The sequence below is a fragment of the Raphanus sativus genome, unplaced genomic scaffold (genome assembly GCF_000801105.2).
Source record: "Raphanus sativus cultivar WK10039 unplaced genomic scaffold, ASM80110v3 Scaffold2869, whole genome shotgun sequence".
NCBI classification, from domain to species: Eukaryota; Viridiplantae; Streptophyta; class Magnoliopsida; order Brassicales; family Brassicaceae; genus Raphanus; species Raphanus sativus.
Genome location: NW_026618176.1, coordinates 1 through 13,386, shown reverse-complemented (window position 1 = coordinate 13,386; position 13,386 = coordinate 1). Strand labels below are relative to the sequence as shown.

General features: G+C 29.6%; 1 protein-coding gene across 2 annotated transcripts; it reads left to right on the top strand.

The window, feature by feature from the left end:
• The first annotated feature begins 156 nt into the window (after nt 1-156).
• On the top strand, nt 157-2,756 carry LOC130506089 (probable F-box protein At1g60180). Of its 2 annotated transcripts, XM_057000711.1 has the most exons (4): nt 157-1,090; nt 1,383-1,559; nt 1,753-2,241; nt 2,351-2,753. In XM_057000711.1, the coding sequence occupies exons 1-4, from the start codon at nt 236-238 to the stop codon at nt 2,528-2,530; spliced, it is 1,701 nt and encodes a 566-aa protein (XP_056856691.1). In that variant the 5' UTR covers nt 157-235; the 3' UTR covers nt 2,531-2,753. The 2 variants fall into 2 exon arrangements, with proteins under 2 accessions (XP_056856691.1, XP_056856690.1); XM_057000710.1 differs by having other exon boundaries at nt 160-1,090; nt 1,753-2,756.
• The last annotated feature ends 10,630 nt before the right edge of the window (nt 2,757-13,386 follow it).

Genomic DNA, 13,386 nt, shown 5'->3' with positions numbered 1-13,386 from the left:
ATATTTTATTGGTAGGATTTGAAGAATCCTTTAAAGAGAAGGGGACCACGAAACGTAAGAACCGAAAAAAAAGAGAAGGAAAAATCCCTTAATTGAAAGATATCTTTTACCGTTTCCCGATCAAAAAGAAAAAAAATAAATCCTTTAACTTAGGGACTTTTCCGACCTCCAATAAAGATGCTCATAAAGCTGTTTCATAATAAAACCCTATTTTGTTATCAGTTGGTAAATTAACATGGCCGACAAGGGCAGAGACGGAGATGGCGTAGACTCCATCAGCTCTCTGCCTGATGAGATCCTCCAACACATCCTCTCTTCTCTTGAAACCGCAACTGCCATCAAGACTTCCACCTTGTCCAAACGATGGAGGCATGTATGGTCTGGTACACCTTCTCTCTACCTCATTTGGACCAGGCATAAGTTTAAGGTTCATTCGATAAACCAAACCCTAGCTCGCTACACGGCTAGCAAGATGACGAGTTTTCATCTCTATGTCGGTGAAGACATCGAGTCTCCTGACATTAACAGGTCGATAGAGTTCGCCATGTCCAAGAATGTGGAGTATATGTTGCTATATATACATTCCTATAAGAATAATATTCCTGATTGCTTGTACTCCAATTCCTCTATCAAACAACTCACACTTTCGTTATACTATTCTTACATGGTTCCCATATGCTCAGTTTCCTGGACATCTCTGAAGAAACTGTCACTGTTTTATTGCAATTTTTCTGACGAATGCATGGCTAAGATTTTATCTGGTTGTCCGATTCTCGAAAGCTTAAGTTTGGACTTTTTCCGTGGGCTAAAAGTTATTGATCTCAGCAAATCTCCATGTCTGAGAACATTGGAAGCAAGCATTACAGATTCGGGAACGCAGATTGTAGCACCACATATCCGTTTTCTCAGATTGACAGACTACACGTTGTCATGTACGTTAGCTGATGTCACTTCTTTAACCGAGGCTAAACTAGAGATTGGCGTAACGACAGTCGAAAAAGTGACGGATGGGTTTCCTCAAGTCATTATGCAAATTGTAGAGAAGTTGCAGAATGTAGAGAAACTTACATTTGGGCCTAACCTTCTCAAGGTAGACATTCATGCATTTTCTCTATAACTTTTTTTTTTGGTCAAAGCATTTTCTCTATAACTATGTTGCATAATCACCAACTTTCACTCATATAGAGTCATTTATTTGACTTCTTGGCATATTTATTAGTTTTCGTTAGGTTTTTGATTTTCAATAAGGTCTATGATATTTTCACACTCTCTATGAACCGCTCTAGGTGTTTAAAAAAACAAAAGGATTATTCTTCCTTTGATATACATTGTTTTGGTATTTACTATATATATATTTATGTGTGTGTGCTCTTTGTGTTAAGATATTATCTGTTGCCGAGCTCCGCCATCTTCCTTTTCCAAGCTTCAATGTCCAAGATTTGACGCTTGTGTCAACGATCTCTCAAGATGTAATTCCTGGCTTAGTAAGGTTGCTACAAAACTCATCTCAGTTGAAGAAGCTAACAGTGCAACCAAAGCTCGTTAGTGGCACCCTACTGGTATATTTTCCATAAGCATGTCTTATTATTCTTGTATTTCTATTGGCGAGTTTGAAAAATCCCGGAACCATATCCTTTCACTAGAATCTGAGATATTGGGATATATATATATATATATATATATATTTGGGTGTAAGTGTTAAATATTGGGAATATGTTTGCACAAGCACAACTGATATTTTTCTGTTACCAGGGGAAGTTTCTTGACGACTTGTTGGATATGCATGGCTTGATAAATTCGGATCAACGCTGGAGTTTGGAAGCGAGGGTCTTTCCGAAAATTTTGACTTGGGATGTTGAGACAAAGCATGTGGTTTCATTCATAAAACTTATGCTTAAAACAACAAAGACATTAGAGAAGATGGTCTTAAGGTTGGGATACTATCTTCAAGGAAGACAAGTTGAAGAGTTGCTTGAGATGGTTCCAATGTTTTACCAAAACAACAATGTCTCCATTGTGGTTATCTCAAACAAGTTGAATAAGATGGTTTTGGTACCAACAGTCTATCAAGTGCACTCTAGACGATCATCGATTGTAGGATGGCAAAAACCTTGCCCCTCCTTTGTTAAATGCAATATTGGTTCATCTTGGCTAAACGCCAATCAAAACTGTGGAGTGGCGTGGATGGTGCGTGATCACATGGGACAACCTCTGGTTCATGGACGTCGATCATACTCCAAGGTTGCATCTACTTTGGAGGCAGACTTTCTAAGCTTTCGATGGGCTATAGAATGTTTGGCAACTATTCATTTTGATACAGTTGTCTTTGAATCGCCCTCTTATATTGCAGGGAAGGCAATCTTGCATCCAGAGTCCTTTCCTCAGTACGGATCTCTTCTCAACTCCATACGAAGACAGCTGCAAAGCTTCAGGCTCTGGAGCATTGCTTTCGTTCATAAGGAAGGTAATCTCTGTGTGGATGCAATTGCTCTCGGTGTTACCCGTTATCATCGTTATCAGTCCTACATAGCGCATGCTGGACCGTCGTGGCTTAACCAATTAATCCAAGCAGAAGCAACTGCAGCCACTAACCCCGACTAAGACCCGATGATGCCTTTGCAATGCAGGCTCCGTAAGTTTCTTTTTTCTCTGTTTCTTGTTTGCGTTTAGGGCCTTTTGGTGCCTTGTATTATTATCTCTCTCATAACTGTTTCGAGATTGAGATATTTTTTTCACCTTAATGAAGTTTTCAAAGTGTTAAAAGAATGAGAAGTTTCCATATTCATTCACTTGAGAGTTCTAGATCTCACCTTGGTATATTATTTAATAACTCAGACATAGTGTTATATCATTTTGTATATGTGTTAAATCGTTGGCACTACAAATTGGGATAAAAAAAATATCCGTGAATTTTGTTAGAAACTGTTAACAATTTTGATTTAGCCTACAAAATCGGGATATCTCTAATTCTATGATCAAATAAAATACAAAAATAGCAAAACATAAATATTAAAATTTTAAAAAGGAATATTTGACTAATTTATTTATATTAACTTACTATTTTAATTAGACATGTGATTTTATATATAGAATATTTCTTTTGATTTTGTTATTATTTAATTATATTGAGTTGCATATACTTTCAAGTTATACCATATTTTCTGGTTCTAAATATGTTAGTTTGATTAATTTTGCTGGTTGTATTTATCTTCGTTTATTTTATTATGTTTTAAAATATATTTTAGTGAAATTATGCAATGATTTGATATCTGTTGTTTTGAGAAATAAACAGAAAATACTAATAATTTAAACGTGATAAATTAAAAGTTACATTAAATGAATACAAAAATAATTTTTTGAAAGCTCATCGACATATATAAACTTTAAGAAAAACTCAATAATAATTGGTTTTGTACTTTATTTTTATTTATATATACATTTTAAGTCACTTCATTATTTATATGCATAAAAATAGAATAATATTATAGATAAAATGTTGCTATATTAGTTAGACCTTTAATTTTGAGTATAAAATATTAGACTGGTTCAATTACATTGTGATATAGTATTCTGTTACATCTGTTTACCTGAACTGAATCACAATTATTTTTGATTCTATTTGGAATATAATCAGGTTATTTTTTTACAGTGCATTTATTTTGGTTATGCAAAACAGATAAATAAATTTATTGTTGTAACTATGTATAGTAGTTACTAGTTATAGACACTTTTAGATTATTAAGAATGTTGATTTATGTTAATTAATTAATTTATTTATATAAAATATATCGATACAAAATATCAAGCTTATTGCTAAATATATTGATAAAACATATCTTCATACTTTGAATATCTATTATGATATTTTCAAAATAGATAAAAGAAGCTAAAACTAAAACATATCTTCATATTGATAAAATATATCTTCATATAAAAGACATATCATTTTTTAAATTTATAAATATTTCTTTTTTTATATATTTGATTATGAAACCAGAATAGATAAAAGAAGCTAAAACTAAAACCTAAGTGACAAAAATATCAAAAAGGAGTATATATTATGTTTAAAAGGCACACAATTATTTTAACAAATATAAAGCTTATTTTAGTTTCCTTTTGTTAAATCAAAATTTATATAAAATATCTCCACGTTTTTATTTTATAAAAAATTTCTTTATATATATGTGTGTGTGTGTGTGTGTGTGTGTGTGTGTGTGTGTGATTTGGAAACCAATATGAAAAAGAAAAGTTAGAACTGAAAATTTAACTGACAATGTATGAAAAAGGAAAACAAAAGTTATAATAATTATATTAAATATTATATTTGAATTTTCTAAAGATAGTTTTGTAATTAGAATTAGAAATGAGAGTACAGCACATAGGAAACTGATTTTTTAAAATAATATTATAGCAATAAATTTTTCTTGTTCAATGTGTGCAGTGCAGCTACTTACGTTGTCTTTGAAGTTTGAACTCATGTTCTTTTCAATGAATATTAAGTATTAACCAAGATTTAGAAAGAAAAAAAAGGGGTTAAAGGGCTAGAAAAACCATGCACGGCCCGACAAACCCGTTGCTCTTACTATGTCTTTCTCGCTTAACCGCAGATCGCTCTGCAAACCGAATTTAAACCGGCATAAATTAGGGTTAAGTCGCCCGGTGCCGTCAAGCTGACCACAACTTCTATATTTGTATTAGTTTGCAACTCATTTATCATGTGTTGTGGACAATATATAATATATATACACATAATATATGTGACTGTGAATGACACTAAGATTCTGTAACAGATTAAATCAATGCACAAAGAGACCATTCAAAGAGAGAAGAGAGGAAAAAGTCAATTATATATCGACTTTTATTAGTTTTTGCTACTCATTTATCATGTGTAGACAATGTATAACAGATATGTCAATTTGAAGGACACTAAGATAAAATCAGTGAACGAAAATACCATTCAAAAGAGAGAAGAGAGGAGAGTGTCAACAAAGGTGGGCTTATAGGAAGCCACAGCATCTTCGCATAATTGACCTGATTGCCCTATCATCCCTATAGGATCGGATCCTATCAAAGTTTACGGTCGCATGAAGCAAGAAATCAAGAATTTGATACTTTAATTAATGATGCGGAGTTCGAAACTCAGGGTAAGGATCTTGGCCTTTGCTTCCTGGGATCACATGAAGAAAATTTTGCTCAAATTATTTGTTTCCATTTTCTGTTTGTTACAAGAAGTATTGTTATATATAGTAGTGCGCATTTTACTATTTATCACATTTTTATAGTGATGCGCCCATTTTTTCTAAAACATGACACTAGTTACCTGTAATGTAAATATATTGCATGTACTTAAAAAAACTTACTACAAAAACGAATGTTAATGTGTATAAATAAAATAAGAAATGAAGTAACTCAACCATGAGCCTAAATTTTTAACAAAGAAAAAAAACCATGAGCCTAAATAAAAGAGAAAGAAGACAAGTCTTCTGAGTGTTTCAAAAAAAAAGAAGAAGACAAGTCTTCATTGTCGGTAGTTGTGAGTTGATCTTTATAGAAAGGCCACAACGATAGGAAATATACGACGGGGGAAAAATCAAAAAGAAACTAACAAAGCATTCGAGTACGTGGTATGATTATCAAAGTGACAAAAGATTGCAAGATGAAATTATTTGCATTGAAAAGATGCCAATTATGCGAACACTTCGTAATAAAATCACTATCATATAAAAAAAATTACTATCATATAGGACTATATATACGAGTATAATTAGGTATATCGACATATCGTTCGGATCTCTTTTGATATTTACTTTAGGATCTCACCATTACACCACACTACTAGTTAACTAAACTTTCACCAGTTTGACAATCATTTCTGTTTATGTAGTCTTTAACAGAAGCTATTAGTGTTTTCTTTACTAAACGGAAGCTATCAGTTTGATTTTAAAAGATCGAAATATTTTTTTATCAAGTTAGTTAATCATACGTGCGTATAACTATATTATCATTTTATTTGGACCAACTTGTGTTTTGAATGGTAATATTTACTATTTTCTTAGCCCTTGTTAACAACTAGCTAAGTTCTTAATATGGTGTTGTATACTACTTCAGTTTTATTACATTTTTGTTGTAAGATTTTCACATATTAAAAGAAATGTTATAATATTTTTATCTTTGATTAATATATTTATAGTTTATTCGATAAGCTAAAAATAGTATAAAACTAAAATTATAGTAATAAATCAATACTGAAAATATATAGCCATTCTTTGAGAAACAAAAAATAAAATCCTTAGAAGATAACTAAAATTAAATTGAAGTAGTATGTTTAAAGATAGTTGATTGAGCCTTAACTCTAATCCAGAAATAAATTATCATTCAGATTTTACTATCTAAAATGAACTGCATAGAAATAAAGTTGTCGGCTAGAAATAAATTATCATTCAGATTTGTAAAATCTTCTTGACTCTAATCCATTAAATTTGATGTTTAGTTTGATTGAGGTTGTGAGTGTAAGATGCGGGAAAGGGCGGGGGTGGGATTATGTCACCATTAATGTATAATAAATTGTTATTTTTATTTTTGAATTAAATATTATAAAAGTTATATCTAGACATGTGATCCAAAATTCAAAAGAAATAATTGAAACACACTTGATTATATTGTAGATGCTATAAGTTGTAGTTAGTTATACTGTTGAATGGTTTAATTATTTTTCAGATTTGATTTTATGTTAAAAGCTTTCATAAAACAATTTGTTTCTATATTTTCTTGTTTTATTAGATCATTCTAAAATAATGTTAACTTTTCAAAATATGGATGCTAATCCATATATTTTCTCTCATTGACATTAAATTTGGACAATTTATCCGAACTCGAAAATATGATTCGGAACACCGACCATAAAATGCAGATTCGATATCTATTGGATATTCGGGCATGCGGATTTCACCTTAGTTCCACGTGCTATCTTAGATCTATTGTGTACTCAAAATACCTAAAATCTTTTGTATGTGCTAGATATATTTGAATATCTTTAAATAATAACTTTAGATTATCTTTTAAAGACAACTAACATAATTATATATTTTTTAAATAAGATATTACCTGTAAAGTCTTAATAATAGCTTACTAAAAAATAGCTTGCTAAATTCATATTTCAGATATATAAAATATATTTTATAATATTATTATATATTTTTAAAATAAAATATTTTAAAAGCTGTTGTAGTTGTATTAGTAAAATATCTTATTATATAAAGCTTGGTTCTTCAAAGTTACTAATTAACATGATTGTGACATGTGTCAAACTTTTTTTTAAAATTGTTACATGTGTCAAAATATGATATAATTGTTTTTAAAGTATTTAAAAGAGATTAAGAAAAAGGAAATTTTACAAAAATAGTCTTTTAAAAGTTCAATTTATGAATTAGTATTTTTAGAAAAGGAAATTTACAAAATTGCCTTTTTTATATTACATATTGTTAAAAATATTTGATAGTAATTTTAATTTTTTGATTGCGACATGTGTCAATAAATTTTTAAGATTGTGACATGTGTCAAGATATGATATAATTTATTTTTTTAAAGGTTTTAAAAAGAGATTAAGAAAAAAGAAAACTCTCATTACAAAAATAGTTTTTTTTAAGTTATATTTTAGGATTTGGTGTTTTTTTAAAAAGGAAAGTTACAAAATTACTATTTTTAGTATTTATATTATATATTTTTAAATATATTTGATAGTAATTTTCATTTTTAAAAAAAATTCTAAACAAGAAAATAATTGTAAAAATCTATTTTAAAGTAATTATCTTTGTTAATATTTTTTCTTTTAAAATTGTGATATGTGTAAAAATGATACAATTCTCTTTTCTTTATGATTTAAAAGGTTTAGAAAATAAATTATTACAAAATAGTCTTTTATGGTTTTTTTAAGATTTTATAAAAAATACTATTATATTGTTTTTTACAATAACATATTGTTATCTTAATTTATTTTTTTAAGCCTAAACAAAAAAAATAATTGTAATAAGCTATTTGAAAAATAACTATTTTTTAAAAAAGTTGTTTTTATAATTTTGTTCTTAAATATTAAAGAAATGAAATTACAAAAGATAAATATTAATTTTCAAAGAAACAAATATTAAACAAAACCGAATTATAAAATCCAACAAATACAATAAGTTATTTAATAAAACTAACTATTAAATAAATAAGATTTCTTTTTTGAAGTCTAACTAAAGAAAATTATAGAAGTACTCTTATTAATTTCTTATAATTAACTAATTTTCATTTTTTAATATATAATTGTATGTTAAACAATTATGACAAAAAAGCTACAAATATTTCACATCTATATTTAGTTTTAATTTCCACATATTGTTTTTACAAAACACAATAGTATTTATGTGAAATATATTACATGAGTATTTTCTTTAAATTTCTTTATACAACTCAATTTTTTTTATCATCGTTGTTACATCTTATGATGCTAACATTATTTTTTATTTATGAGGTGGTTGTTTTACATGAGTATCTGTGAATTTGATGAATATGTGTTTCGTACATATAAGACAAATATATAATTAACTAAACATAACTTTTTTTATAAAAACCAATTTATGTTTATAAAAATCTTAAAGAAAAAACTAATTATAAAATAATTAATTTTCCTTTTCTAAATTCTAAATAAAATAAAAATGTAAAATTAATTTTATTTTTTATAACTAACTAACTTTTATTTTTAATAATTTTGTTTTAAAATTTATAAACCAAAAATAACTTCAAATATTTCACTTGATATCAGTGTAACATGTGTCAAAGTAAAAAATTAGATTGTGAATATATCAATAAAAATCTGTTAAACTTTAAAAATATAAAAATATTAGTGATATTTAAAAAATAAATTTTGAAAATGGCAACTTTTAAAAATGGCAAAATAGTTAACATTAACTTAAAATAAATTATTTCATAATAATTCTGTTTTTCTAAATCCTTGAAAAATATAATTGTAAATTATTATGTAATATTAATTTCTTTTTCTAAAACCCCAAAACACTGTAAAATAATATTTGATAGTCATTTTCCTTTTTTCGTAAAACAAAATCCTAAATAAAAGAGATTTGTATCATATTTTAAAGTCATAACCAAAAGAGAATTGTAAAAACTTATTTGATAAAAATATAATAGAGAATTTGATGATGAACATGATACTAAAAATTATTAATTTTTAAAAAGAAGTGTAAAATTAGTATTGATAGAAATTATAAAAGAGTAATTTTAAATTATTTATTGGTAACTAGAAATAATTATTTTATAGCGATTTATTTATTTCTAAAATTCTAAAGAAAAAATAATTGTATAAGGTTATATAACAGTAATTTTCTAAAATCCTAATCAAAAATGTAAAGTAGTATTTAATATTATTTTTTATTGTAAATAAAAGGATATTTATAAAATAGAATTTTTTCTTTTTAAAAAAATATTCTAGCAAAATAAAAATTTAAAAACTATTTAATAAAACATTAGATTAGTACATAATAAAAGGTATAATGTTATTATTTACTTGATTGGCGTTATTCGACTTTCAATTTTCTTATTTTTCAGTCAATTTCTTATTTTGGATTGGGTTCAATTCAAAAATTTAGGTATAATATTTTTTGCTAATCCAATTAGAAAGTTGATAACAATATATATACCATTATTATAAAATACAAATTTTAACTTGAACTTATGTATGATTTTTTTTAGTTATAAAATAAATCTCACACAACTTATGCAAATCGATCATAAGACTATACTAAAATGATTATTATTTTATGTTTTCTATTAAATTATAACATCAAACAAAACCGTTGCAACGCAACGGGCTCATATCTAGTATATTATAATTTAGTTATATTAGTACCACTAATTTTTTAGTTTTTGAAACATAAATATATTATATATATCCCATAGTTACACAGTTCATTAATATTTTGTTTTGAACCGTTTATTATTGACGAACCGCAATTATACTGTGATATACATTTTTTGTATACAAACCGTAATTAAACTATGTCGTAATCCGTTTGTTCTACACCGTTCTATCCGTTATTACCATTCAAAGTCTGATTAAAATCTGCCCATACAACTCGAGTCACATTAGTTGATAAACTCGAATCTGAGTGCAATCTTTAACATTAATATATATGTGTGGTATGAAACTGCTGATTTGAAGTGCCCATATCTTGATTTACGTACATTTTAAGATATTTTCAATTAAAAGTTTTGATTATAGTAAGTTTTAGTGACTTATGAGTACTCTTATTACAACCACGACATCTATTGATTACTGAATAAAGGTTTTTCTTCTGTTGACAAAAAAAAAGAGAACGGTATCTTCCGCATGTGAGTATGTGACAAGAAGCGCCACCAAATGTAAGTTAAAGCTTAGTTTTTTTTCTGTCGATGCTCATAACAGTTTCTTTCCCAAATTACGCAAATAATTTCAGTTTTTTTTTTGACTGAAGGCTTAATTTCAGTTTTATTTATTGGAAAGTATTGTTTTATATTTTTACATAGAACTTGGAATGTATGAAAATATAGATAAATTTACTGGAGGGCGATAAAGGTATTTAATTTGGATATGATTAATAATAAAGTTATATAGTTTTTTATTAGTACTATTTAACATTTTTAACGTTGTATAGTTATGATATTACAAATTATAAGAATTTAACAGACGATTTTACAGCCGACAATTTTACATGCCTTAAAAAAATTCACATCTTACAATATCATTTGAGCCGCCCTATCGAATCCACGCTTGACAGTACTTCTGGTGTTATGCTGCAGAATCCCAGACCTTCTGGTATAAAAGCATTAATGAACCCTTAGTCAAACCAGTGGATTAAAGAGGATTTCACAATACTAACTTATGAACAATAACAAAGAAAAAACTGTGCGGTTGAATTTTCCAACTTGCACTTTATCACAACTCAAAATACATTATGGTATGAGAAACCATCTTTTGAAGCTTTATTCTTCAAGAGAAAAAACGTATGGTAAAAAGGTTTTTCTAAAAGTTTTTAGTGAAATTGTCAAATATCTTTATAGTTTATAACTTCAACTCAAGTTTTAGATGAGATTTATTCTGGTATTTCTCTATCTTTTCACAGGAAAACTATAGATTGTAAACTAAATACTTTATTAAAGTAGTGTATTACAATACGTATATTGATTATAAAACTAATCTAAAAATTATACAAAGACTAATATACCCTTTTATACATATCATCTACATACTCTCTCAAGATGGAGAGAGTTTTGTCACTCCAATCTTGTTTATCAGCTCATTGAATCTCGCTCTTGGCAGTGGTTTTGTTAGAGCATCGGTAAGCTGGTCATTCGTAGAAACATGTCTGACGCGCAAGGCACCTGATTGGACATTGTTTCAGATGAAGTGAAAATCGAGAGCATGTTGTTTCATCTTAGAGTGGAATGTCGGGTTGGCACTGAGGTAGGTTGTGCCGACATTATCGCAATAGACAGTCGTTGTGGTGGTGAGTGTTACGCCTAGCTCAGAGAGGAGGGAGCAAACCCAACTTAACTCGGCTGCTGTGTTCGCTACTGACCTATACGCTGCCTCTGTAGAAAACCTCGCAACACCTGTTTGTTTGCGAGACGGCCAAGCAATAGGAGTGGAACCCGTGTAAATGATATAAGTATTTGTGGAGACATAATCGTCTGTGTCACCGGCCCAATCAACTTCTGCGTAAGCATGAAGTGTGTGTGGCAAGAACTTGTTGATGTAGATACCATGAGAAAGAGTGCCAGACAAATACCGAAGTATGCGTTTCGCGGCCTTCTAGTGTTCATATGTTGGTTTATGCATGAACTGAGACAATCTGTTGACATTGTATGCAATATCGGGTCTTGTGAATGCCAATATTGAAGACTACCATTGACCATCTTATTTTCTTGCAGATTATCCAGTGCATAGCCCGAGTGCAGCGTGAGTTTTGGCGTGGTAACAAGTGGGGTCGAGATAGGGTTAACATCATGCATGTTCATCTTAGTAAAGAGATCAATAACATACTTGCGATACATTAAGTGAAGACCTTGTCTGGTGCGGGTTACTTTGATGCCCAAGAAGTAGTCAAGATAAGTCGGGTCTTTTAATGAGAAACAGGAAGCAATAGGAGCGATCCAAGCAGAGACAAGTGTGGAACTACTGCCAGTAATGATGATGTCGTCGACATATACGAGAATGTAGAGAATGTTCTGCTTGTCGACATAAGTAAAATCAGAGGTATCAGCTGCGGAACTGTGACATCCCAATTGGCAGAGAAACGTCATGAGTTCTTGATATCAGGCCCATGGGGCTTGCTTGAGACGGTATAAAGCTTTTCGTAACCGACAGACATGAAGAGGACGATCAGGATCCTCGAATCCAGGTGGTTGTGTAACATAGACCTCGTCTTTGAGAGTTCCCTGCAAGAACGCATTGCTAACCTCCAGCTACTTGATTTGCCAGTAATTATTGACCGCGAGATGCAACACCAGTCGAATGCTTAAACACTTGACAAGATAGCACCAAGAAAGGCACTGTAAATCAGCATGTCTTATCTCTTCCATATCGTGTACGCGGGGTTTGGTGTGGTGACTTCATCGACTGTGATTGTCGGGGCTTGAATGATGATGGATCCATCAATGTAACAACTAAATCGTATCCATCAAGCAAACCATGAACTTGGCAGCTCCACATCAAGAAGTTAGATGTCATAAGCTTAGTAACAATTTTCATATTAACGTTGAAGAGGTTTTGAGTTTCACACACATTGATGGCCTCGTTGTTTGATGCAGGAGAAGCTATGAGAACCGCGAGAAGAAGATTTGTGTTTGGCGGCTGGAAAAGAAAAAAAAAATTTAGATGGTCTTGGTATCATGATCTGATACCATATTGATTATAAACTGAAAATTTTATGAGGAGGTTTTGGGTTTCACACACATTGATGGTCTCGTTGTTTGATGCAGGAGAAGCTACGAGAACCGCGAGAAGAAGGTTTGTGTTGGGCGGCTGGAAAAAAAATTTAGATGGCCTTGGTATCATGATTTGATACCATATAGATTATAAACTGAAAATTTTATTAGAAGAACATATTACAATTCTTATACTGATTACAAGACTAATCTAAGAATTATACAAACATTAATATACCCTTATATACATATCATCTACAAAAAATGTGTCCTATATAAAGTACAGCAGTACAGCATCACCAAACCTAACTTCACATTTTTTCACTTGACCATGCATAGACGAACAAAAAGCATGCATGAAATCTATCTGATTATAGTTCCATGCTGGCGATGCAAAAGAAACACCGTATATGTCTTAATTATGTT

Bases quoted from the DNA above. Each gene is read 5' to 3' on its own strand.
- LOC130506089 (XM_057000710.1), top strand. From the start codon at position 236: ATGGCCGACAAGGGCAGAGACGGAGATGGCGTAGACTCCATCAGCTCT. The intron at 1,091-1,382 runs GTAGACATTCAT...CTTTGTGTTAAG, and splicing joins TTGGGCCTAACCTTCTCAAG to ATATTATCTGTTGCCGAGCT. The intron at 1,560-1,752 runs GTATATTTTCCA...TTCTGTTACCAG, and splicing joins TCGTTAGTGGCACCCTACTG to GGGAAGTTTCTTGACGACTT.